The 23,558-nt window shown below is 51.1% G+C and overlaps 10 protein-coding genes and 1 non-coding gene across 11 annotated transcripts; 6 read left to right on the top strand and 5 right to left on the bottom strand.

The window, feature by feature from the left end:
• Positions 1-1,037: 1,037 nt before the first annotated feature.
• On the top strand, positions 1,038-4,167 carry BDQ94DRAFT_157108 (uncharacterized protein; the record flags this gene model as incomplete). Its single annotated transcript, XM_026768698.1, has 11 exons — positions 1,038-1,171; positions 1,230-1,350; positions 1,449-1,489; positions 1,540-1,697; positions 1,731-1,979; positions 2,044-2,224; positions 2,278-2,336; positions 2,513-2,978; positions 3,137-3,432; positions 3,546-4,068; positions 4,098-4,167. 11 exons carry the CDS (start codon positions 1,038-1,040, stop codon positions 4,165-4,167), a joined length of 2,298 nt encoding a protein of 765 aa, XP_026630657.1.
• Positions 4,168-5,365: 1,198 nt separating this feature from the next.
• Positions 5,366-5,437, top strand: BDQ94DRAFT_t42. Its single transcript has one exon. It is a non-coding gene; the product is annotated as a tRNA-Ala (tRNA).
• Positions 5,438-6,589: 1,152 nt separating this feature from the next.
• BDQ94DRAFT_157107 (uncharacterized protein) lies at positions 6,590-7,977 on the top strand (the record flags this gene model as incomplete). The annotated part of the gene is made up of 2 exons (XM_026768697.1): positions 6,590-7,005; positions 7,071-7,977. 2 exons carry the CDS (start codon positions 6,590-6,592, stop codon positions 7,975-7,977), a joined length of 1,323 nt encoding a protein of 440 aa, XP_026630656.1.
• Positions 7,978-8,673: 696 nt separating this feature from the next.
• BDQ94DRAFT_182899 (GMC family oxidoreductase) lies at positions 8,674-10,907 on the top strand (the record flags this gene model as incomplete). Its single annotated transcript, XM_026774265.1, has 7 exons — positions 8,674-8,719; positions 8,767-8,854; positions 8,915-9,185; positions 9,244-10,035; positions 10,089-10,425; positions 10,487-10,650; positions 10,714-10,907. The coding sequence occupies 7 exons, from the start codon at positions 8,674-8,676 to the stop codon at positions 10,759-10,761; spliced, it is 1,746 nt and encodes a 581-aa protein (XP_026630655.1). The 3' UTR covers positions 10,762-10,907.
• Positions 10,908-11,158: 251 nt separating this feature from the next.
• On the top strand, positions 11,159-11,691 carry BDQ94DRAFT_166792 (GFA family protein; the record flags this gene model as incomplete). Its single annotated transcript, XM_026770634.1, has 2 exons — positions 11,159-11,344; positions 11,416-11,691. 2 exons carry the CDS (start codon positions 11,159-11,161, stop codon positions 11,689-11,691), a joined length of 462 nt encoding a protein of 153 aa, XP_026630654.1.
• A 354-nt stretch (positions 11,692-12,045) lies between these two features.
• BDQ94DRAFT_136764 (hydrophobin family protein) lies at positions 12,046-12,799 on the bottom strand. Its single transcript, XM_026764941.1, has 3 exons — positions 12,412-12,799; positions 12,288-12,349; positions 12,046-12,239 (listed from the first exon to the last, which is right to left on the bottom strand). The coding sequence occupies exons 1-3, from the start codon at positions 12,698-12,700 to the stop codon at positions 12,198-12,200; spliced, it is 393 nt and encodes a 130-aa protein (XP_026630653.1). The 5' UTR covers positions 12,701-12,799; the 3' UTR covers positions 12,046-12,197.
• Positions 12,800-12,969: 170 nt separating this feature from the next.
• Positions 12,970-13,253, bottom strand: BDQ94DRAFT_136763 (uncharacterized protein). The gene has a single exon (XM_026764940.1). The coding sequence runs from the start codon at positions 13,230-13,232 to the stop codon at positions 13,005-13,007; it is 228 nt and encodes a 75-aa protein (XP_026630652.1). The 5' UTR covers positions 13,233-13,253; the 3' UTR covers positions 12,970-13,004.
• Positions 13,254-14,276: 1,023 nt separating this feature from the next.
• On the top strand, positions 14,277-16,102 carry BDQ94DRAFT_157121 (eukaryotic translation initiation factor 3 subunit D; the record flags this gene model as incomplete). The annotated part of the gene is made up of 2 exons (XM_026768700.1): positions 14,277-14,484; positions 14,550-16,102. 2 exons carry the CDS (start codon positions 14,277-14,279, stop codon positions 16,100-16,102), a joined length of 1,761 nt encoding a protein of 586 aa, XP_026630651.1.
• Positions 16,103-16,357: 255 nt separating this feature from the next.
• BDQ94DRAFT_182896 (DAGAT-domain-containing protein) lies at positions 16,358-19,662 on the bottom strand (the record flags this gene model as incomplete). The annotated part of the gene is made up of 5 exons (XM_026774264.1): positions 16,358-17,345; positions 17,402-17,632; positions 17,752-17,784; positions 18,746-19,433; positions 19,485-19,662. The coding sequence occupies 5 exons, from the start codon at positions 19,660-19,662 to the stop codon at positions 16,358-16,360; spliced, it is 2,118 nt and encodes a 705-aa protein (XP_026630650.1).
• Positions 19,663-19,981: 319 nt separating this feature from the next.
• On the bottom strand, positions 19,982-21,729 carry BDQ94DRAFT_182895 (Metallo-peptidase family M12-domain-containing protein; the record flags this gene model as incomplete). The annotated part of the gene is made up of 2 exons (XM_026774263.1): positions 19,982-21,600; positions 21,651-21,729. 2 exons carry the CDS (start codon positions 21,727-21,729, stop codon positions 19,982-19,984), a joined length of 1,698 nt encoding a protein of 565 aa, XP_026630649.1.
• Positions 21,730-22,480: 751 nt separating this feature from the next.
• Positions 22,481-23,504, bottom strand: BDQ94DRAFT_166786 (putative short chain dehydrogenase/reductase; the record flags this gene model as incomplete). Its single annotated transcript, XM_026770633.1, has 3 exons — positions 22,481-23,192; positions 23,246-23,311; positions 23,365-23,504. The coding sequence occupies 3 exons, from the start codon at positions 23,502-23,504 to the stop codon at positions 22,481-22,483; spliced, it is 918 nt and encodes a 305-aa protein (XP_026630648.1).
• Between the last annotated feature and the right edge of the window lie 54 nt (positions 23,505-23,558).

Raw genomic sequence — 23,558 nt, 5'->3', positions numbered from 1 at the left:
ACTGAGACATGCTTGTCGGGCTAGGCGGGCCTATCTTTTCCCATTCATTTTTCCCTGTGGCGCAAGATCTGGGCTGATTTCGTTGTGGCGGATGCCTAGCGCGCGACATGGTTATGAGCGTACCATTTCCCAGCACGGGCGGCTCTGATGCTCCTAGGTGGATTTACCACGAATGAAGATGTCTTGTACAAATACAGGCAACCTGAAGGAGAAGTCCCATAGCTTGATACGTTTTGTGTTCGTGGGCTACATAGAATGGTTATGTCGAGGTAGGCATCCCGAAGAACTGTACGCACCTTTGGGATGAGGAATAACATCCCGCGGAACCCTGTGCCACCGCGGCAAGTTGTGAGGGTGGCGGCGCGTAGGAAATGATATGCCGCGGATTCTATTGGGTGGAATGACGGTTCGTGAGAAACCAAGAATGAGAGCGCTGATACACCTGCAGAAGGATGTAAGGTTGCCTGCTTAGGAAGTCAAACTCTGGGTTCTGAGAGCTGCTGGGCCGGAGGAGCCGGTAGGAGACGAGAAAAGACGACTAAAAAGCCTTGGCTGCTTGCCCAGGGAATTTGGCATGGCTTGGCTATGAAATCGGTGTACTTCGCCCTTAAAGCAAGGCGCTGTTTGCCAGTTTCACGCATTCGTTGTCTTCGCCCTCAGATGTCAGAGGGGATGCTGGCTGTCATGAACCCAAATCTATCAGAACAATGTAAATTATCACCATCCACGCGAGTCAAGTCGTACAAGAAGCGGCAGATAACGCCTCTTTTGTAGATAAAGCAGTCCAGACCCATTCTTTGGAAGCAAGGGTACGGTGAGCACGATCAGTTGAACGGACCCCTTGCTTCACCTTGTAGACATACAACAGTTCTTAAGGATCCGATGCCAATTTCACAAGGTTAAATGGTGCTCTTGGAAAAACTTAATTGTCAGTGTAGGGCTCGACATGGTTGTTAGGCTTTGACAGCCCTAAATAACGAATATGACAGCGGATTTGGATCGAAAAGGTACCATCGTGAGCCTCGAGAGCATCCAAGATGGCGAAATCGGCATTCTCGATTCGGATGTGGCCACCCCCGGAATTAATGGGGATGGAATGCCGCGACAGTTCAATTGGCTTTCAACCCTTGGAATTTCTTTCTCGATCACGAACTCCTGGGCAGGGTACATGGTAAGCATTTATGCCAATGCGCCAGTGATATCTTCTGAAGCGTACAATGTATGCAGAGCAACTTTGGCCAGATCCTGGCTTATGGCGGTCCTCGACTAGTGATATTTGGATCTATCTGCGCCTTTGTCGTTCAAATCATTGTAATTCTCGGGCTTAGTGAGCTGGCATCGGCCTTTCCGGTATGCTCTCTGCTATTGTGTTCTTGAGCCTTGTTATGATTGCATGGCTCACAGGACTAGTCAAGTGGAGGTCAGTATTATTTTTGCTACATGCTCAGTCCGACCAAGTCGAAAAGGTTCTCTGCCTTCGTTGTCGGATGTATGTCTGTCTTAGCATGGTGGATAGTGACGTGGGTTGCACTGCCCCAGATCCGCCGATCGACAAGGTCCTGATCATCGTTGCAGATCTTCCGGTATCCAGATGGTTACGGCCTCCGTTGCGGGTATAGTCAAGTTTTGGCACGCAGAGTATATGGCCGCCCAATGGCACATATACCTGATATATCTTGCTATATCACTGCTCACATGTGAGGATCATTGTCTAAAATGACATCTCGGAGTAGCTAACCCACTAGTGATACCGATATTTTTGGCTCCGAGTAAAGTCAACTGGACGGCTCAGACGGCTCTCTTCCTATCCCTTACGGGCATGGCCCTCATTATCATCATCACACTGGGTATGTGTCAGGAAAAACAACCAGCATCTTTTCTGCTGCAACCTGGATACGGGAGATCTGGCTGGAATGAAGGTACTGCCTGGATGCTGGGCGTGATGAATACGATGTATTCTATGACTGGGATCGATGGTGGTAAGTCTGTATCCGTGAGCCTCAATAACTTTGGTCGCCTACTGACCGACCGATGATACCCCAGCTATTCACATTAGCGAAGAGCTCCCTCAACCAGAGAAGCGTGTTCCTCAGGCCATGACAATGAGTGTAATTCTGAGTCTCGCTACCTGTCTTCCATTGTCTGTTGCACTGGTGTTCTGCATGTCCGACATGGAAGCGGTGGTGAACTCGGAACTCCCAAGCTTGGAACTGATCTATCAGGCGTATGTATCTGAGCTGACCTCTTTGATAAACTAATCCTGACTGCTATGTTCAGTACGAAGAGCAAGGGCGTTACTACCTTTCTGTCAGTGTGGCTCTTGATTGTCTATGCTGGTAAGTCCGGGGACACCTTCACATGCGCCAATTGAGCTGACTGCCAAACTATAGCCTCAATTCCATCCCAATGGGTGATTTGCGGCAGGATTGCATGGGCTTTGGCGCGCGATGTAAGCGCCTGTATGACACACTGATGGTTCCAAGCTGACTCGACCAGATTAATTCCCCGTCAGCAAGATACTTTGCCAAAGTTGACGACAAGTTAAAGTTCCCTGATCGCACCACGGTCGCTAGCTTTGGCTTTGTCGCTATCTATAGCCTGCTATACTTGGTTTCCTCAGGCGCTTTCAACATTATCACCAATAGTGCGATTCTCTTCCTCCACATAACTTACGTGGTACCTCAGGGAATAGTTTTGATTTCAGGAAGAGCGCGCACGCTACCACGTCGATATTTGAACCTCGGCTGCCTCGGCTATCTCTGCAACGCCTTTGTCATCTTGTGGATTGTTATACTTGGAGTATTCGTCTGCCTGCCCCTTGGGTTACCGGTAGAAGCCGAGTCGATGAATTATACATCTCCCGTGCTAATTGGTCTGTTTGGCCTTGTGATCATGTTGTGGTATGGACTAGGAAGGATAGCATTCCAGGGACCCCAGATTGACAAGAGCATAATGCAGGAGGTAAATTCTGGTCTCAAGTGAGCGGAGTTGGTTGAGCTGGTGGCTCGCGACGGACGTGGCAGTCAGTCATTGCTTCCAGACTTGGAAATTTGTGAAACCTCAACGACGCGAGACTGCAGTCAAAATCTTGATCACTTTGCCTGCGCCGACTTGACACGTGATGGAACGTACGAAGTCAGCAAGTTATATTCGATACTCTATACCGTGAGCGGGAACAGACGGTCTGGATACTGCTTCGAGGTCTGTACGACAGTGATAAGAGAGACTCTCCGATAGACAAAGTGTGTCCTGAGTACAGACCCTGTCATTCCGAGACATTGAACGGGTGCAATTTAGCTCGGGCATTCACTTCGGAAAGGTGGCATAAATGTTGCCTGCGTCAGAGTGGCATCAACCGCCCTTTTGCTATAAAGATCACCCGGGAAGCTTCAGGCCCCCGTCCCCTCCCCTTTCCCCTCCTATCCATTCTTTGTACGACTTCATTTTAATCCACCATCTCCGTTCCTCCCCATTTCCCCTGTAGGACATAACCACGTCATGAAAAAGGCTGCTACCCCTCACAGTTTGTTCCATCAACAAGTAAGCCGCATCCTCCCGACAACGCTTAAATCTCACCGTGGACTCACCTCTCTCTAGCCAAGAATCGCTCCCAGCCATGGATGCCCACCTTGATCTTACTCTACCTTCGACCTGCCCGGAACTTCACCAAAGCAGTAATTCCAACTGGGATGATGCCTCTTTTGCTCTCTATTCCATGGTCGAACTGTCTTCCGAGGACTTGGATAAGCTGTCCACCGCCCTCAACCGGGAGTGGAAGCAGGAGATGACTGACGAAGCGATGCCGCTTGTTCGCACCCCTACCGTGTACGACTTCAAAGGGAAAAGCCTCGAAGACGTCGTCCGGGCTCATGTGGAGCTGGACAAGGAATTCACTCCGCGTGATGATGGTGGTGCGGAAGGCGACATTCATTGGTACCCCACGGCTTTTGTCGTTGTCACCACTCGCGAGTGGGAAGAACAAGGACTCTTGTTGGTGTACGCGGACGTCGAGCAGAAGGAATGTCCCATAGACAAGTTCCTTTTTCACATCGACGTTGCTAATGTCCTGTTGTCAAGCTTGAATTTCGGTGACGAAGGGCCCTCATCCTGCAAGTTCAATTGGGAATTGGGGCATGGAATGATAGCTGGCATGGAGTGATAGCTTAGATATCATACTACAAGCTTACTTTCCCTTCCTCTCTTTATATTTCTCTTTCATAATACTGGAACGTGTGTGACACTTCCCGCCAATGATAAGATATGCTATTTTCTAAACTCTACTATTCTCCATAACTAGTCAATTTCACGAAGTACTACAGGAAGCTACCTTATCAGGCCCTTGTAATACTGAGAGGCTATGCTCGCTGTAAGGCTCCTATTTTGGACCATTTCCCTTCTTTTCACCCCTATTCTCTTCCCCACGTCTCTTCTTTCCTCATCTACAAACCTGAGCTTGTCACGGCAGCCACACAGCCTTTTGTCTCATTCTCAGATCAGCCGAATGCTCAGCAGATCAATTCAAATTATCCTTGTGCCACAGGCCATTCAAACCAACTATAATATCTCAGCCGAAATGGACACTGTACCACCAAAATACTCATCCCCTGAAGCTACTCATGTATACTTCAGCTATAAATGACTATTCATTTCGTGCATTAGCAGAATAAAGCCCACGACATGAAGTCCGCCAGCTCCCAGAAACCCTCTATACAAGCCATTGAGCACTACCCCAGAGCACCATGAAGCAACTCCTTCTCTTCCTAGGCTTTCTAGCCTTATTCACCCTCTCATCAGCAGTAAGCGTAGCATTCAACTGCGACAACTCTCATGTTGGCAGTAAACACCACACTTCTTCCCCATTCCGAGTCCTCCATTACACACCATAAGCTGGATTCTCCATCTAAGTAGATGTATGAGTAAATATGGGCTTCGGTACCCCGAATTGCACAAATGTTGAGTATACCAAGAGGGGGCCTGCGAGGTGGGGTATTGAGATTGAGGGAAGAGGAAGGTTTCATAATTTGAATAGTGGGATGGAGATTGGGGAGGTGGTTTATTGGACCGGGCTTGTGAATGGCACGGTTTTTGATGATGGTGGAAGTGGTGATAGTGAGGATGAGGGTGGGGACAGGGACGGGGACGGGGACGCATTTGAGGATGTTATTCAGGTGGAGGAGGACAGGACGGTTGTAGGAGTGGCGGAAGGGTGGGAAGGGGGTGAGGGGGTATTTCTGGATTGATTGACCAGAAACATTGATGTGTGAGTGCAGGTTGTATATTTGTGAGAGGGCAGGATCTGGTTCATATTGGTCTAAAGGTATTATTGGAATGTGATACTAAATAGTAGACACAGCTTTCAACAAATGGGGCTGTGGTTTAGTGGTATAATATTCCCTTAGCATGGGAGAGGTCCGGGGTTCGATTCCCCGCAGCTCCATTTTTTGTGCTTTTTTGTTTCTGTCCCGGATAGATCAGACTGCTGCAGATTGGTGTAGAAAAGTCTATCTTATTCTTCTTCTTCTTCTTTTTTTTTTTTTTTTTTTTCCTTTTTTTTTTTTTTTTTTTTTTTTTTTTTTTTTTTTTTCATCTAGACATCTATGATACCAGCCATAATGTACAATTCTGAATAACTCCAGACCCACAATATTTCTGTTCCTTCCTTGTTTGCTGGGAACCTAAACACCCATATCTCGTTTCTCCCCACACCATTCTAATGAGCTCAAGTGCCAACACTATCCCGAACCTCCCACAAATCGAACCTAACGAGGTCTAAGTGTCTTCCTGAGACTGTGAGACTCTTAAGTAGCCATAGACATGACGAGTCTCCTGCTCTGTCGGACAAGCGAAGAGAACCAACAAGGAAGTGACGACTATGGAATGTAATCCTTATAGAATGATCCACTCGATGGGATAGCACCGCCACATATGTTAACCAAGGATGCAGAAAGAGTCTTTGAGGCAGGGGTGATTAGACTAATCAACAAGGCTGTGTTCCTCATTCCACACCTCAGACCACTACCGCGTTATGCCATTTTGCATCAGCGATATACTGCCGTTCGAACTTCAAGCCAGCAATCTATACCGCTATTGAGCATTGTTCCTCTCAGTAGAGGTTGGCTTGCTTACATGTTGATTTTCTTACTCCCAAGACCCGTATTATCTCTGCTGTTGATGACCGTTGCTAACGTTCACGTGTCCAGCGCGATGATCTACTGCATCTGTTCCCCTGCAGAGCTTCTCACCGCTGCCGTCATGAACCATGTTTATCTACTGTCGCAAACCTTTGATTCACCCTTTGTTGATTGGACCGGAAGTCTTCAATCCAAGCGCTGGGGAGGTGCTGCGCCGCAACATTAATACTTCGCCCCACCCCCCTTCACTCTATACAAATCTCTTCGACATCGCTGAGTTGATCCTTACATCGGCACACATCCCCAGAGCAATATTATATTTCGATTTACATGTATTACTACCCTAAGTTATCGACATATCCACGTTCTGACTCGCTTGTGTGACCATCACAGTTTACCGCAGCTGAATTGCTTCTATGACCGACATCGTACCTGCCTCATACTGAACTCTTGGCCAGATGTCTGCAAACGCCCTGAGTTGGACAGAGCTAGAATGTCTCATACAGCAGTGCTATCCAGGTATCTCTCGTGATGAAGCCTATGTCCGACTTTTCCACGACCTGAAACCTCTTATGGATCCTACGGCGAAAGGATCGTTTAGCATACTAAAAGCACTTGGTATTATCTTCAACAAGCCAGTTACTAGCCTCGTTGCCTCTGCAAGTCGTATAGCCCAGCGCATCCTCGAAGCCATTTCCCAGAACCCTACGTGCACGTCCCAGCCCGTCGAAGATAATCCCAATGACATCTCGGATCAGATAATCATACAAATGCTCCGCAATCTCGCAGCGACCGCTGGGGAACCTTCAAACGTGGCAGCTGATATCGGTTTCTCTCTGTGTGAAGAGAATATGATTGAGCACAGGATTGGTGGGTACGTCGTTGGAAGTTCACCGTATAAAATGAGCAAAAACAACAGACCATTAACAAAACAATAAGCAGCTTCACTGGCGGTTCAGCCCAAACGTTCAAAATCCTCAGTAATTCCTTCAACGCTGGGCCTGAATTTACTGCCGTCTTTGCTTCGTGTGCTCTGGTAAGTACAGCCCTCGATACACAGACAAAACCGAGGGAGTTACAGACCATCGGGCTACGTCTCCAGGATGTGCCAGATGAACTGAGCTATCAGACGACGGCAAGGGTTCAAAGCTGGCAGACCCAAGGCTTCGGGTATTTTATTTATAGATTTGTCGACAATGAGATTGAGAATGCTGGTGGAGAAAAGTCCGTTGGCCGTCATGCTTTCTATGTCTACAATCGGACAACCAGTGCCAACGAGGTCTTCGAGAGACGGGCCCGGAAAAGCCCCTTCCCATCCTCCTTCGGCGGAATGGCCTCCAACCTTGAGGCTGTATTTTCCCTAATGTGGCAGAATCGTCGGTCGCTTAGACAAATAGATCCGGTCAACGCAGATAACGTGGTATTCCACTTGCTAGTCCCAGCGAAAAGGACCTTTGCTATTTCTGAAAGAATGGCTATCGATGATGGAATTGGGAAGCTAATCATCAAAGGGCACACGGACGAAGGTGCCTACTATGCGTGGTTCAATTTTGTATCTGTGCCACGGCAAGTGGTACTGCATGATGTCGGGAACCTCGATACAGACTCTGCCGATCTCAACAGATCATGGAAAGGTGAGAAGAATAGTGCACGTGCATTTTTCGGCTGCGGGCTCGTTACAGTTATCGCCGGTTTTTTTATCCCCCCGGCAGCGCCATACTTCGCTTGGCTGTGTTTTGCATCATTAGCGATGGCAATGAAGTATGGCGTAGTGGATCATATGCGACGGAGTCTCCGGTCCCCTCCTCGAATTCTCGGTCCTCCATCAGGGTTTCGCCAAGAATGAAGATTGTTATGTAGTGACCTAATTAAGACGAGGTATTTGATTGGTACTCTTATCGAACAAAATGGCCGTTTAAAGATATGTACTCCAATAACCATCGTAGATGCAGCTGATGGAGGGCTAATCATACTTGAAGCTATGCTTGAATTGGTGATTAGTGGAACCACAATTAATGGACACCACCAAGGTACTCTGTGATACAAGTACTTCTACAAATAGATCCCCAACCTGCTTCACAGAAACATCCCCCCTCAGCATCCGATCCATCCGACCTAGCCCCGCCGGATCACCACAGGGCTCGAGGAAAAACAAGCTTCAGCAACCGTTAGTCCCGCAGCTGAGTGGGTCAATCAGCCACCAACTCCATTGTCATGCTCTCGATTCTCTTAAGAAAAGCAGGGTGGATGCACACCCCACAGTGACCTTGAATGAAAGATAAGCCGGAAATAACTCGGGATCGACATGTCTTACCAAGTCCTGAAGTGACAAGATTGTCTGCGCGGGTTACGCGCTGGTGGAGCAGCCGGTATACGTCATTGTCGACATATCTTGATGCCGAGATGTTGACATAACTTCTGGCATCTGGTCTACATAAATACTACTACCGACTAGTGATAGTGTTTTACATATAGTAAGTACTAGGAATCATTTCAATTAGTTCGATCACCATCCATATCTCGTTCGTTCTGCTCCTAAACAATGACGGTTCCTGTTGAAGATAACTTCGATTTTGTCGTTGTTGGCGGTCTGTTTCTATTTTTGTTCCCCTTATATGGTCTACCATCTGACAAGAAGTAGGCGGCACAGCTGGAAATGTCGTGGCCGGTCGACTGGCCGAGAACCCCGACGTGAGAGTTTTGGTCATTGAAGCAGGCGTTAGGTATGTCCTCTAAGCAGTCGACCAACCAACCAATCACTGTGCCATTCTGACAGTAGCTAGCAACCCGAGTGAGATCTCAGAGATCACCACGCCATCATCTGCCTTTGGACTGCGTGACAGCCAGTATGATTGGGCGTACAAGTCTACCATGATCAACAAGCCGTACTATGAGCGGGTAGAGAAGCCTAACACCCGGGGCAAGGTACTCGGGGGGAGTAGTTCTTTGAATTACTATACCTGGATTCGAGGCAGTAAAGGGACTTTCGATGCATGGGCGGAATATGGGGGTCCTTCCTGGAATTGGGATGGGTGCGAAGAGTATTTCAATAAGGTAAATAATGAATCAAACAAGGAATAAAGGGAATATGGGCCAATGCTGACTGAACTAGCCCGCTACCTACCACGACGACGACAACCTCTACCCCTCAGAGCTATCCAAAATCGGCCGCAACGGTCCTCTGCACGTATCCCACGCAGACCTCGTCCCAGAACTACACACCTTCCGTGACGCACTGACCGAAGCATGGACCAGCAAAGGCCAGAAGACATGCGAGGACATCTACTCCGGCAAGATGGAGGGTCTGACGCACTGTGTCAACAGCATCTACGGCGGGGTGCGGTCGACCAGTGCATCGTATTTGACTGATAAGCCGAACGTGACGATTCTGAGTTCTGCGATCGGGAAGAAAGTCAACTTTGATGGTGTCAAAGCAACAAGTGTCACTGTAATTGGCGCCGATCGGACTGAATTGACTTTCACTGCTAAGTATGAGATTATACTCGCGTGCGGCGTCTTCGAGACACCAAAGCTGCTGATGCTCTCCGGGATTGGTCCGAAGGACGAGTTAGCTCGTCATGGAATTGACTCGGTCGTGGATTCGGAGCATGTTGGCCAGAATTTGCATGATCATCCTATTCTTGCGCATGTGTTCCGGCTGAAGGATGGGACTGGTCTTGATAGTCATCTTCTCCGTGCCGGTCCTGCGCAGAGCGCTGCTTTGCAGAAGTATCGCACTAGTAAGAAGGGGCCCTTCAGTAGTGGGTTACTGGAATTGGTAGGTCTGCCACGCATTGATGATCGTCTGGAGCGATACAAGGAGTATCGCGAGGCGAAGGCGCAGAATGGTGGTCAGGATCCATTTGGGCCGGAGGGGCAGCCGCATTTTGAGATTGATTTTGTGGTAAGTCACCTTTCTTACCCTTTAATTAGCGAGAAGATATTGATGAGTTGTAGCCGATGTTCTCCGACGCCTTCCAGTGGCACTTCCCCGTTCCTCCCGAAGGCGACTGGCTCACTGTCATCGTCGATCTTCTCCGTCCGCTGTCCAGAAACGGAGAAGTGAAGCTCAACTCGGCCGATCCACACCAACAACCATACATCAATCTGAACTTCTTCTCCAATGAACTTGACATCCTAGCCTTGCGGGAGGGCGTCCGTTTTGTGGACGATATCCTCATGACCGGAGATGGGATGAAAGAGATTCTCGGGGAAGACTACCCATGGCCTATGCCCCGGCATTCGGATGAAGCCATGAACAAGATGATCTTAGAGCGGTCGCAAACGGGATACCGTAAGCTACTCAATCACTCAACTTTGACGCGCACAGCAACTAACTCATGTTCACGTCATAGACCCCTGCGGCACGGCCCGACTGTCCAAGGACATTGCCCAGGGCGTGGTTGACCCGGAGCTTCGCGTCCACGGCGTGCAGAATCTTCGGGTCGTGGATGCATCCATTATCCCCCTTATTCCTGACTGTCGGATTCAGAATGCTGTGTATATGATCGGGGAGAAGGTGAGTCACTACTTCAATTCAGAAGTTCCTTTTGGTGAAGAATGCATGCTAAAACCACGCTAGGGCGCGGACATGATCAAGGCAGCTTATCCGGCGCTTTATCGAAGCTGATGGAAACCGATAGGTTGCTGGTGGCGTCAGCACAACTAAGCTTAACTTGAGCCATTGGCCAGGATGGATAGATCGAATATCATCTGAGTTATATTCTGACACAAAAAGACACTGACTCACGTAGAGATCTTACTATCTTTTCGGTTCATTCCCCATAATAGCGGAAACAGAAGCGCAGGAACACAGTCAGCATTAATCAGCCAGGTTGCTAGTGAGCCTATTTGTCAGCTACTATGGGATGGCTAGTTGACCCTCTCCCCTCTCCATCATTTCTCTACATAATTACTAGATAACCCCGGACAAGAACCCCAGCACCTATTTTAATTCCTAGCCTAGCAAATCCAAACCTACCCCAACCTACCATCCAAATTTAGAATACTACCCCCTCGCCACAACCATGGATCTCACCACCTCCACCTCATCCGCCCCCGCCACCCCAGAAGTCATCACCGGCAGCTGCCTCTGCGGCGGCATCCAATACGAAGTCACCGGCGAACCCATGAAACGAGTAATGTGCCACTGCGACAACTGCCGAAAGTTCACGGGGTCCAGCTTTATGGCCAACAGCTTTATGAAAGAATCAGTTAGTTCTTCCTTCCCTCTCTCTCTTTATCTTCTTATTTCGAGAAACATCTGAAGCTAACATATGTCTAGCAATTGACCATCAAATCCGGCGAGTCCCTCATCCAAAGCTTCACAGACACTAAAGTCGACACCGGAAGTACGTTGCAACGACGATTCTGTCGCGTCTGTGGATCCCCGGTGTATGTGACTAGTAGCCGGGCTGAAGGGTTTGTGGTGGTGCCGTCGGGCACGATGGATGGGGAGGCGGCCAGGAAATGGAGGCCTCAGGTGGAGTTTTATTGTAAGGCTAGAAGGGAGTATTTGCCGGAGGTGGAGGGGACGGAGGTGCTGGAGACTAGTAATTGAGGGGTTCTATTCCTGTTCTTGAGGGTTGGAGTTGGTGGGGATTGAACTGGGAAGTGGATTGGAGGGGCGTTGGTGAGTGAGAGATGATATCCTTAGTTCTTATTGTTTGCGAGGGGGGTTGTGTATAGATGGGTTAGATTATATGATCGGATACTTGGAAATGATGTTGACAAACAATCTGTCTATATATGTTGGAATTACAGCTTAGAGAAGGGACAACTATGTCACTGTCTGATATAGAACGTGGAACGGATTAAGCTTGATTGGCATGGCATTGGTGACTGCTCGATGTGGTCAGAATGATGTCTCCCCTTTTAATCCCTGAGGTAATCTCTACTAGACTACTCATCTGCAAAACAAGACTTAATGGGAAAGCTGAGAACGAAAGTCCATATATGCTATTAAATTAAGTATCGCTAACAGACGGACTCAATAGGTCCGACAGGATAATAGTACAGTCCTCACGCCATGTAGACTAGCCCCAGACTTCTAAGGTCTCCAATCATTTACTGCTCCAGGGAAGAGCATCCGAGAGCCACAAGACCGTTCTACACTGTCGTTAGCCTGATATCATATCTTCGTAGGAAGAAACTTACCAAGAGGTTGATCTCAGTGCAGCACTGAGGAGCTGATGTGCAGCTGTCGTCGTAGTCCTTGCCTGTATATCTCGTTAGTAACCCATTATCCGGTCTTGAGGAAGTAAAGAATCTGGCAACATACAAAGAAGACCGATGGAGCCAACAATGTTGGAAGCATCAATGCCCAGGTCCAGAAGAATAGGGTCGACAAGAGGGTCAAGGGGAGTGGTAAGGGAGCCACAGCACAAGATGGGAGGGATGCATTGCGCCTCCGTGACGGTACTGATGGTGCCATCAGAGGTGCCCCGCTGAGCGGCCACTTGCTTCACCTGAGCCTCAAGAGACGCAGTGCTGTCCTGAGCGGCGGGGATGGCTGAAGCAACGGCGGTGGTGGCAATGGCCAGGATGGAGAGAGCGGTGGTGAACTGCATTGTGATGGTGATGATGATGATGGGATTGCAAAGATGCAGGAGAATGAGCGCTGCTGGTGCTGTAGAAGAATGTCTTTGTATTCTGGTATGAGGTTTTTGTGTCTGATGCTGGAGGAATTACAGAGGGACTCAAGCGTCCTATATAGGTTTGAGCAGAGGCCAATTACTAAGGATCGAAATTCAAATCATGGTATTGAGCTGAAAGTCTGAGTTGTATAGTTCCACGGAAACTCCCAATCAAAATCCTGATGGTTATCTCGAGGTAGTTCCTTCAGTCACACTCGGCCAAGAGGACCGATGGACATTACCTCAAAAGCAAGTCGCATCGGGATAGATCGGTGCTGTGCAGACGAGAGACTATCCGGTTTCCGGAAGCTGGAGCATGGAAGGGTAAGCCGAAGGATTTCCGGATGAACGACGCCCCAGTCATAGTCTGTGGCACCTTGGTCTCCTGCAGGTACCGCTGCAAGCGAAGAACTCTATGGAGAAGTCGATCGATCATTCCCAATTCTGGGGAAGACCGTACCTGCATGGGACAGAGTTAGAATCCAATAGTTCGGAATCTGGGGCCAGCTGAATAAAGCCTGCCTGTCAGGCAACGCCGTCTTATCAGTTGAACCAAATTAGAACTTATTCGGGTGGCGAGTCAGACACAACCCTAGCCATCCAAGGACAAGAGGCATGCGCGATAGCCGGATAAAAATTGGGAACGATCTATAGAATGACTATTTGGAATTGAAATCTCCGAATGTGCAGTGAGCGTTGCACTGCATTTGGGTCGCATATAGATCGCATACCCCAGGTTCAAAGTGAGGTTCGTGGCTAAAGTACCGCGAGTGAATGCAGTCTCGGTTCCCTGCCAGCAAACCGAGGATCGCTCATGGACAGGGACAGACACGACCCCAAATCGAGCCTCAATCGTGATCAGGAACCATGATCTCAGCTGGATCTCAGGAACAACTACTCTCAGCCTTGCAGCTGGAGGAACTGATAGACGATCCTTTACGTAAATCCACATTGGGTATAGAGCCAAGCGCTCAGATAGCAGATCCCTTGACATGTTCGCTGGATGGAATTAAGTTCACATGAGATCGGAGATTTAGTTGGACTGGGGGATGTGGAAAAGCCACTAGTTGGCTGAGCAAATAAACCCATTGTCGATCTATCAAGTATGCTGTCATACATTCGATTACATGAGAGATAAGCGGGCATAACTTGAATTTGGATGATGATAAGAACACAAAAAGCAATTCCAAATAAACCGTGGATAGCGTGCATAACGGACAATGCCTTGTTGTCTTACTCAGCAAGCATGTGAATGCAGCACAACTATTGTGCAGATCACCTGACTGTTATCGTAACTGTGGCGGTGCAGTGCGGCTCGTGCCAAGACGGGTTGCGCCACAGACTCGCGACACAAAAAGTGCAAAGTCGAAAGTGAAGCCCAAGTCGGTCAATATCCGCCCTCTGCGATCCTCCCCTCCCAGCTTCTTCCCCAGACTCTCCCCTCTGGGTTTTTTTTCCTCCTATCCCTTTTAATTCCTATATTCTGAGGGCCATCCCCAAATCAGACATCATGGCTCCCATCTCTATCGCAGACATCGTCGCCGCTCTGCCGGCCGAAGACACCTGGGGCCCCGCTACCGCCAGCGACAACATGCTGCAGGGCGTCCCCTACGCTCCCTTCTCCAAGGGTGACAAGCTGGGCCGTATGGCTGACTGGACTGCCGAGTCCAAGGACCCTAACCGTGCCGGTCGCCAGGCCTACAACCGCAACTACAGAGGTATACCTTTATCCTAAATATATCCTAGCCAAGCCAAGACCAAGCAACTAACTGTTTCCCTCCAGACCAGCAAGTCTACGGTGCCGGTTCCTCCAGCCTCTTCGCCGTCCAGGTCGCCGAAGACGAATCTTCCTTCTCCGTTGTCGACAACACCCGCAGCTCCGCTAAGCGTACCTTCGGCCGTGGCGGTGGTACCGTCTTCCGTGGCCGCGCCCAGCGCGGTGGTGCCCAGCGCGGTGGTCGTGCCGGCTTCCAGCGCGTGGGCGCTGGCCGTGGCCAGGGTGGTGACCGCTACTACGACAACCGTTCTGGTGGCCGCGGCAACCGTGGCCGTCGCTTCGGCTGGAAGGACTACGACAAGCCCCAGCGCACCCGTGAGCCCTCGGTCAACGTCCGCCCCGACTGGAACATGCTGGAGGAGGTTGACTTCAGCCGTCTGTCCAAGCTGAACCTCGAGGCCCCCGAGGGTGAGGACGTCGACTCGTACGGTTTCCTCTACCACTACGACCGGTCCTACGACAAGGCGCCCGTCAAGAACGCCGAGCGCCGTCTCCAGTCCCTCGACCGTGCCGCCTACAACGTCACCACCACCCAGGACCCCGTCATCCAGGAACTGGCCGAGAAGAACGAGGCCACCATCTTCGCCACCTCGGACATCCTGTCCATGCTCATGTGCGCCCCCCGCAGTGTCTACTCCTGGGATATCGTCATCGTCCACCAGGGCAACAAGATCTACTTCGACAAGCGCGAAGGCGCCTCCCTGGACCTGGTCACCGTTAACGAGAACGCTGCCGACGCTCCCCTCGAGTTGGCCGACTCCGCCAACAAGCAGGATGCCATCAACACCCCCAGCGCCCTGGCCATGGAAGCCACCTTCATCAACCACAACTTCGCCCTGCAGACCGTTGTCGAGTCCGAGGACAGCAAGGTCTCCCTGGCCCACCCTAACCCCTTCTACAACGCCGCCGAGGAGACCGAGCCCCTCGCCTCCAAGGCCTACAAGTACCGTCGCTTCGACCTCTCCCTGGAGCGCGACGATGAGCCCGTCAACATGATCGTTCGTACCGAAGTCGACGCCATCATGAAGAACCCCGTCAACGGCGAGGACCAGCAGTTGCTCGTCAAGGCCCTCAACGAGTTCGACAGCAAGGCCCAGGGCTCCGGCGGTGCCCTCGACTGGCGCAGCAAGCTCTGGTCCCAGCGCGGTGCCGTTGTTGCTACTGAGATGAAGAACAACAGCGTCAAGCTCGCCCGCTGGACCACCCAGGCCATCCTCGCCAAGGCTGACGGCATGAAGCTGGGTTTCGTCTCTCGTGCTAACCCCCGCTCGGCCGCTGGTCACGTCGTCCTCGGTGTTGTCGGCTACAAGCCCCGTGATCTGGCTGCCCAGATGAACCTGAACCTCGGCAACGGTTGGGGTATCGTTCGTACTATCGTCGACCGCATCCGTGCCCTCGATGCCGATGAGGATGAGGACAAGGTCACCAAGTACGTCCTTATCAAGGACCCCAACCGTCCTGTCCTGCGTCTGTACAGCGTCCCTGCTACTACCTTTGAGGAGGAAGAGGAGGTCGCTGCTGAGGAGCAGGAGGCTGCTGAGGAGGAGGCTGAGGAGTAAAGAGAAGCTATCTTTCTTCTATCTTCTATCTCATGTGCATATTGATTGTCCTTGCATTTTAAAAGTTAGTTACGAACGACGTCTCCAACATAGAGTATGTCCATTATGTTCTACGATTTATAATCCAATTGCAACGACGCACGCAGCTTCCAGTAGATTTCCTATTGACATCTCCACCTATTATACACACGTAAACCAGACACTAAGTAAACACTCACATTCCAAAAGACTGAATACACAATTGAATAAGACAAACTATTCAACAATCCTCAACCTCACCCCCCTCTCCACCCCAAACACATCCCTCCACTCCCTCCACAACCGCCTCAACTCCTCCACATAACGCCCATGCAATTCCTCCACATACCCATCATCATCATCGACATCCTCTACCCCTCTCTCCTCCCTCACAGCTGCCCTCCCCACCACCACATTCACCGGCCTCCGATACGGAACGATCAATCCCCATCTCCCGCCAACCCATCGAACCTTCATCCCCGTCACCGCATACCAAGCACGCGGAACCCACCCCACCCAAGCCCTCCCCTTCACCACCTCATCAACAGTCCCAACATCAAACAGCTCATTCTCCCCAAACGCCATCACCGGAACGAGGTCCGCACCCGTCTGCACCGCCACACGCACAAACCCTCTCCGGACATTCAACACCAAGTCCATGGTATTCGGCTTTGCATAGCGAGCTTCTCTCGCTCCCCCGATGCAGATGGTGATAGCCTGGCCGGCGCGAGCGAGATGGTTCACGCAGGAAGTGTAGCTGACGCCGTTGATGCCCAGAGCGAGGGCGTATTCGCGGAGTAAAGGGGCGCGCATGGTTTTGTCGGAGACGAGGAGGGTGTTGTTGGTGATGTCGGGGAAGAGGGAGGAGAAGCCGGCGCCGTTGGAGGCGAAGGCGGCGATGGCGCCGCGGATGGAGACGCCGTGCGGGTGGTAGCCGAAGAGGTATTTGCGGTGCGGGGGGAGGGGATGGCTGCGGTAGAGGCTGATGGGGAAGTAGGTGGTGTAGAGGGTCCAGAGGGGGTGGTTGTGGAGGAGGTTGGAGCGGAGGGGGGATGGGGATTGGTGCGCTTTGCTGAGGTATTTGATGTAGATGAGGTAGATGAGGATGGGGATGCGGAGGCGGGGGATGAGGAGGAGGGAGTAGCCGATCATGGGCAGGAGGATGGAGGTGTTGGTGGAGAGGGTGACGATGAGGAGTTCGAGGAGTGGTTGGAGGGAGATGAAGCTGGAGGAGGGTGTCAGATGGGGTTGGGAGGTGAAGATGTAGATGGGGAGACTTACCCTGGGATGTTGTGGAAGTGGTTGGGAAGTTGAGGGGACGGGACTGTTTCTAGTGTGTCCCCTGATGCGTTTTCTATGGTCTGGAAGTGGTCCCTGGTAGGGAGTCCAGACTCGTCGACGTTGGGGATAGGTAGGGCCATTCGTTCAGGATGGTGAACTAGCTCAGTGGTCTTGTCTGCTTCTCCTCCCCGGTCTTCTTTTTTGTGATATAGTCTGGACAGCTCTGCTGTGCTGCCCTGTAAGATGAGTTACGGATGACTTTGAGCAGCGCACGCTTAGCTCGTCGACATCCACGCCTGGCGCGGATGATTTAATTGCGTAGAAGCGATGCCAACTGGTAGCAATCTTACCAGCCGGCGAGGACGACATGAGGCACATCCGTTCTGTTGAGTCAGACTGGCCCTATTCTAAATAGTGAGCAGCAAGCATTAAGCAAGCAGAGCTATCACAAATTGGCTCCCCCATGATGTATCCTACAGGTTAATCTATCAGTCTGAAGCATAGCCAGAGGGACTACTTCGAATCAGAACAGAATGCGAACCTGTTCCGGTTGGATTTCCTCATGCAGCATCTCCAGGACCTCTTTGTATACATGATCACAATCTAGAGCATGCTTCGGCAGCTTCCATAACACCCGCAGCCGCAAAGCATCCACCCGCGTACTAAGAAGCGTCTCTAGTGCTGCTGCAATATTCCTTGCGTCACGCAGCTTAGGCGTAGCCAGGTTGACAAGTACTGTAGACGAGTTGGGCAACCACCGGTTTAATTCGGAATCGTGCGCTTTGACAGACTTCACCGGCAAATGGATGAGTCCACAGGGAAGAACATTCTCCAATACCTCAAAGAGCCAATAGAGCCCTTTTAGGCCCGGTGCCAAGTGGAACTTATCAGGACATCCTGTAGTGACAAATGCGAACCGCGCTGTGGAAAGAAACAGTCCACGATTATTGTCGAGGGTCGGGGATGATGAAGGGATGGTAAAGGGACGTCCATTTAGGTTGCGTAGTCTAATCATGGACAGATCAGCATGTTTCAGGTGATGTCTGCTGCAAGAGAAACTAAGATGGAGGATCTGACGGTGCCTTGTACTGGGGGAATGACATGTGGACAGGTGACTAGAGGCATGACTGGAAGAACCCTAAAATAAACCACTCTAGTGTTCAGATGCAGAACCTTGAACACTACAGGACGAATGAACAGTATCATACACACCTCCTCCACAAACCTCCAACCAAACTTTTATACAACATCTGCTAAAACCTCAACCCCCCCTCCCCCCTTCTCCCCCTCCAATAGTTCGTACTACTCCTCAACCCCCCTATCCCCACAACCACCCATCTCCACTTCGCCAAAAACGCCTCCGTAACCTCCCAATTCCACGGATCCCACGGCACCCCCCACACGACCAACGTGGCCCCGGAGTTCCTAGTATCCCAAAACGCCATGAGATCCCGACACAGCTCATCCTCATCCAAGTAGCCCGCCGTCGCCGCCACAATCAACCGATCCCGCATTTCGGGGAACGGGAAGAAGTCGAGCCAGGGGTGGTGGGGGACGAGGCGCTGCAGAGCTGTGGGGCGGAGACTTTCGGGAAGGGTAGATATATCTACGTCTGGAAGAAAGGAGGGGTTATTGGTGATGATGGTGTTGTTGTTGAATATGGAGAGCGCATCATCGGGCCGTAGCCAGGCGGGAGTCATGCCCAGGATGCGGATATTGTCGTTGATGGCGCGGTGGACGTTCAGGCGGGAGAGACTGAGGAGGTGTTCGAGACGGGGTGAGTTGGTGAGGTAGCTTTGCGTGGCGAGGATGGTGAAGGCATGCCGGATTTGATGGAAGTTGTGAGGGGCGAGGTGGCAGTGGAGATCGTCAAATTCGTCTGATGTTGATGTTGGTGGTGTTGGTGTTGTGGGGTGGTGGTGGATAGTGGAGGAATGCGGGATTAAGGTTTGAGTGCTGGATGAAGATGGGGATAAGGACGAGGATGAGGATGAGGATGAAGAATTCCCCGTAGCGACTTTGTGTTTTCGGCCTAGTTGGCACGGTCAGATGGATAATCAGCGTTGGTTGTGAACAGACATACGATAGGCTCGTTGATTCAAGCGGTTCTGCAGCCGGCGACGGTGGGTTCGATCGCTGACCCCCGTCCAATCGTCTTCGGGCGTCCAGAGATGCTCTAGCTGAGGCATCGGCCGGAGAGTCACAGTGTTTGATGATGCAGGAGCTATCGGATCCATTGTGGATGGTTCGTGTCGAGACATAGTGTGGGTTATTGGTGGATGCAAGTTGCTGACGGCGGAGCTGCAGGCTTATTTATGCACGGCTAGTCTACCAGTAGCTGACCCACTCGGGGAAACGGTGATTCTTCGGTCTGAACGTTAATTCTAGGCTGAAGCCTTGGAACTTGAGACTCAAGAGATAAGGCTTGGTTCGAACTTGGGACGGTGGGTCTTCTATTCATGGATCGGAAATGGTGATGGTGGCAACTATCGGTTCGAGATCAACTATTTGCCATATTTACTTACAAAGCAGCATAAAGTTTCAAGAATCTAAATCTCGCTAATCCATATAGGTGTTCAACTATCGGTATAGATAGTTATTTACTTCTCTAGCGTAAGAAGGAGGTCCAGATATTATTTCGGCCTGTTTATCCACTCTCCTCCTCCGACAACAGCAACGCCAAACAATGGCAATCACAATTCCAAGAAGCAACCCCCCACCTATACCGGCAGCCAGACCAATAACCAGCGGTTCATATCCCCCTAATGGGCGGCGATCCTCACTACCTTCGCAGCGTCCAGATCGGCAACGGTCACTGCCACTGCCACATTGCGAGCCATCCACAAACCGGCAGTTGACGCAGCAGGAATTGTCGGCGCAGTTCTCACCGCAATCGCACTCCTCACCATCCTCGACAATGCCATTACCACACTCACCGGTAGGTGTAGAAGGCCCACTGATGGTAGGCCCGGTATCGTTGCCGTGCACAAGGCAGTCGCTCTCTACTCTGCCAGAGCGGAGTAAGGAGCAGACTTGTCCGACAGTGCAGGGCGAGAAGGACGTTTGGTAGGATGTGGAAGATGGGTTCATGATATACTGTCCGTCGGCATCGCAGGTGCTCGAAGACAGGGGACAGCAATCTCCATTAGAGGTGGAGCAGGTTTGAGAGTCGCAGTCATGGTTCGCGCCAAACATGTGGCCGGTTTCGTGGCTATATCCATACAGCAAAGTTAGTATAGCTCTTAGGGCATAACTGGCCGAGTGAACGTACGCAAAAACCTGCCATTGATTGGACGTCCGTGCCACTACATTTGCCCCGGAGTAAGAAGTGCAGAGCCCTCCCACGATCGATACGCCCACCACATTCCCGGTGGGACAATTCGTCATCAGAGTCCAGTAGGCATTGGGGTCGTAGTGCCAACGTCGCCACGCGGCAAATTGCTGGAGTCGCCAGTCCAGATTCCCACTGGAGCAGGCGACGTTCCATGCGGTGTCCCGCGGGGGTGTTTCGGGGCATGACTCGTCGCTGATGGTGATGTTGCGGATGGCGAGCGATATGTTCCACGTCCTCTCGTAGACTTCTGATGCAGTGTTCACCATGCTGATTAATCCTCGGCGAAGCTCATCTGTGGAGGCGAATGCGGCACGGTAAGAGCAATCTGTGGCAAGGCCGATCAGAGCAACCCTCCGGGGCCTGGAGCATGTGTTGTCTTCGGTGGATTGGCGGGGGAAGACACTATTTTGAGACAGTGTCCTTGTAGAATCCCCAGACGTGCTAATTTCCATGTGCGGATGGGAGGAGTTGGTCTGCGTGACTAAGTTGACGTGATATTGCTGATCGAACAGAGTGAAGGCTCCCTCAATCAGCGGACTTGTCCCACCTTGAACGAGATATATGCGTGCTCGTCCTGCCGGTTGCCACGCATTGCTGGAGGAGTTTATCAAAACCTCACCCCGAAACACTCTTTCCCTGTCTGCATTGAGTGGTTGAGGGTTTGTGCCGCTCAAATACTCGATATAAGTATCCGGGACAAAAATGTCCCGATTGGGTTCCAGCTGCAGCAGCACCGGGCCATGTCCAGGAACCCCTATAGTAATGTCTAGTTGGCCCTCGACCAAGGTGGTTCGTGACTGGGGGTGGATCACAACCTGGTCGAGCCGGGCTGCATATTCTGTGGCTGGGTTTCGAACCGAATGGCCTAGTAATGTAAGGATGGTTCTCACCAGTAGGACCAGTTATCTGTCATACCTAAAACATTCTGAATCAGGATGAATGTGCACACCACATAAAGAACATCATAGAAGATCCTCATGACAACTTTGAACATTGATGCAGATCGAATAGATTGAGCCGCCCATGATGCTTTGCTTCATCTATGATCTGTATATATACTCCATAACCGAGAGCTCTACCCAGTAAACACACAGACATAAACATCGTAATGAGCGTATACACATCATATCTAGGCAACAGAATACCCTTCCTGGAGCAATGGATAGATGGTAGAGGCTGAGGCTGCTATCTCCGATACAGAGGTAAGCCAGTACTCCACAGCCATAAGCAGCAACCACCAGAGCTCATGATGCACTGCCACATAAGGGACATTTGTAATCGTCCGACTCGAACCAGCGTCCTGATGCAGATCAGGATGATGTCGACAGCAGAGAGAGAAGACGGATGTGTTGCGTGGATGTGTATTCAGCCAAGCGTGCCAAGGTCGATTGGGACTTCTCTGGGCAGTGCTAGCCTGAGAGAATGATGTTGCCTGAAGTTCCAAGTCATTCTAGAAGACAGATTCTGGATGAAGAAGCTGTGGGAGACACACACATACAGTAGAATAAACTTGGCTGCTATCCGGCACTAATGCATCTTGCTTACGCCAAGCCAGACCCGCTATCCGGCAATCCATCAATCATCGTCCGGGATGCGATGGAGCTGGGAGACCCTTAACCATGGAAGAATCCCAACCCTGGGTTGATGCTATCTCCGACCTCGGCCTCAATTATGGTCCCATATTCATTATAATTCAATAACATGTCCAATAATTGCCGATAAACTACCGAACTACACTACAACATCTAACCAAACAACCCGGCTTCCACCGGGGCACTGCACATCTGCATCTCCTGCACCTCCCCCAGTAATGCATCATCCCCGTAATCCTCCAAGTCCAAATCCATAAACCCCTTCTCCGCCCACTTCCGAGCCGTCACAAAGAACGAATGCCCATTAACCTTCCCATCTGCCAAGATCCTCAGCAAGCAGCGTCCTGCATCCTCCGCTGTGGCAAACTCCACCCCGGCCCGCTTAACATGTGCAAATGCCTCGTCGGACAAAATCCCGGTGTGCACATACCACGGACTGATCACGTTTACTCGGGACCCGTAGTAATACGTCGTCCGACGCAGGGAATGCATGATTCCCCGCATCGCCCACTTACTGGCACAGTACTGCGGTGAGCGTGGCACATCAAGGAAGGCGGCACCAGAGCCGATGAGGATCAAACATGTATCTTCCTGCTCTGGGGCGGGTGTGGTCCCGTTCTGGCGGATGAAGTAGTGCATGGCTAGTTTGGCCGTGTAGAGAGGACCCTTGATGTTGATGTCGATGATGCTTAGGTCTGGTTCGGGTAGGGATTCGGGTCCTGGCTGGAAGATTTCATCTACGCGGTGGATGCCGGCGTTGGCGATCACGTAGTGGATGCGGTTGGTTGGAGAGAGGGTAACTGCTGCTTCAAATAGACGGACTTGATCGGTCCAGGTGCCGGTTGAGCAGGGGATGAATTTGGTGCTTGGGGCTAGTCAGGGTAGGATGACGGTAGTATTGGGAAAGAAGGGACTTACCCTGGTAGCTCAGATTCGAGTTTCTGGCCTTTCTCTGTGTCGATGTCGCCAATACAGACGTGGACACTGTGGTTGAGCTTGCATTAGTCGTAAATAAGTGGAAGAGGTGGGAGGCATACCCGGCTGCGACGAGTGCGCGGACATAGGCTTCACCAAGGCCGTTGGCACCGCCTGTGACGATGGCGGTTTTGCCTGTCAAGGCGCTGCAGTCTGCATCCTGGGAGCAGTCCACTGGACCGGTGTGTACGTAGGGCGGCATGATGAAAAAGGATAGATGTCCGTTTGTCTTGGAGGACGGAAGAGAAGGACAATC

Source organism: Aspergillus welwitschiae (genome assembly GCF_003344945.1).
Source record: "Aspergillus welwitschiae strain CBS 139.54b unplaced genomic scaffold BDQ94scaffold_4, whole genome shotgun sequence".
Taxonomy (NCBI): Eukaryota; Fungi; Ascomycota; class Eurotiomycetes; order Eurotiales; family Aspergillaceae; genus Aspergillus; species Aspergillus welwitschiae.
This window is presented reverse-complemented; position numbering and strand designations above follow the sequence as displayed.

Excerpts from the sequence above, each read along its gene's own strand:
- BDQ94DRAFT_136764 (XM_026764941.1), bottom strand. The coding sequence starts at position 12,700 with ATGCAGTTCACCACCGCTCTCTCCATCCTGGCCATTGCCACCACCGCC. Across the intron at positions 12,350-12,411 it reads TGGCTCCATCGGTCTTCTTT|GCAAGGACTACGACGACAGC; the intron begins GTATGTTGCCAG and ends CGAGATATACAG. Across the intron at positions 12,240-12,287 it reads GCACTGAGATCAACCTCTTG|AACGGTCTTGTGGCTCTCGG; the intron begins GTAAGTTTCTTC and ends ACGACAGTGTAG.
- BDQ94DRAFT_136763 (XM_026764940.1), bottom strand. The coding sequence starts at position 13,232 with ATGCAGGTACGGTCTTCCCCAGAATTGGGAATGATCGATCGACTTCTC.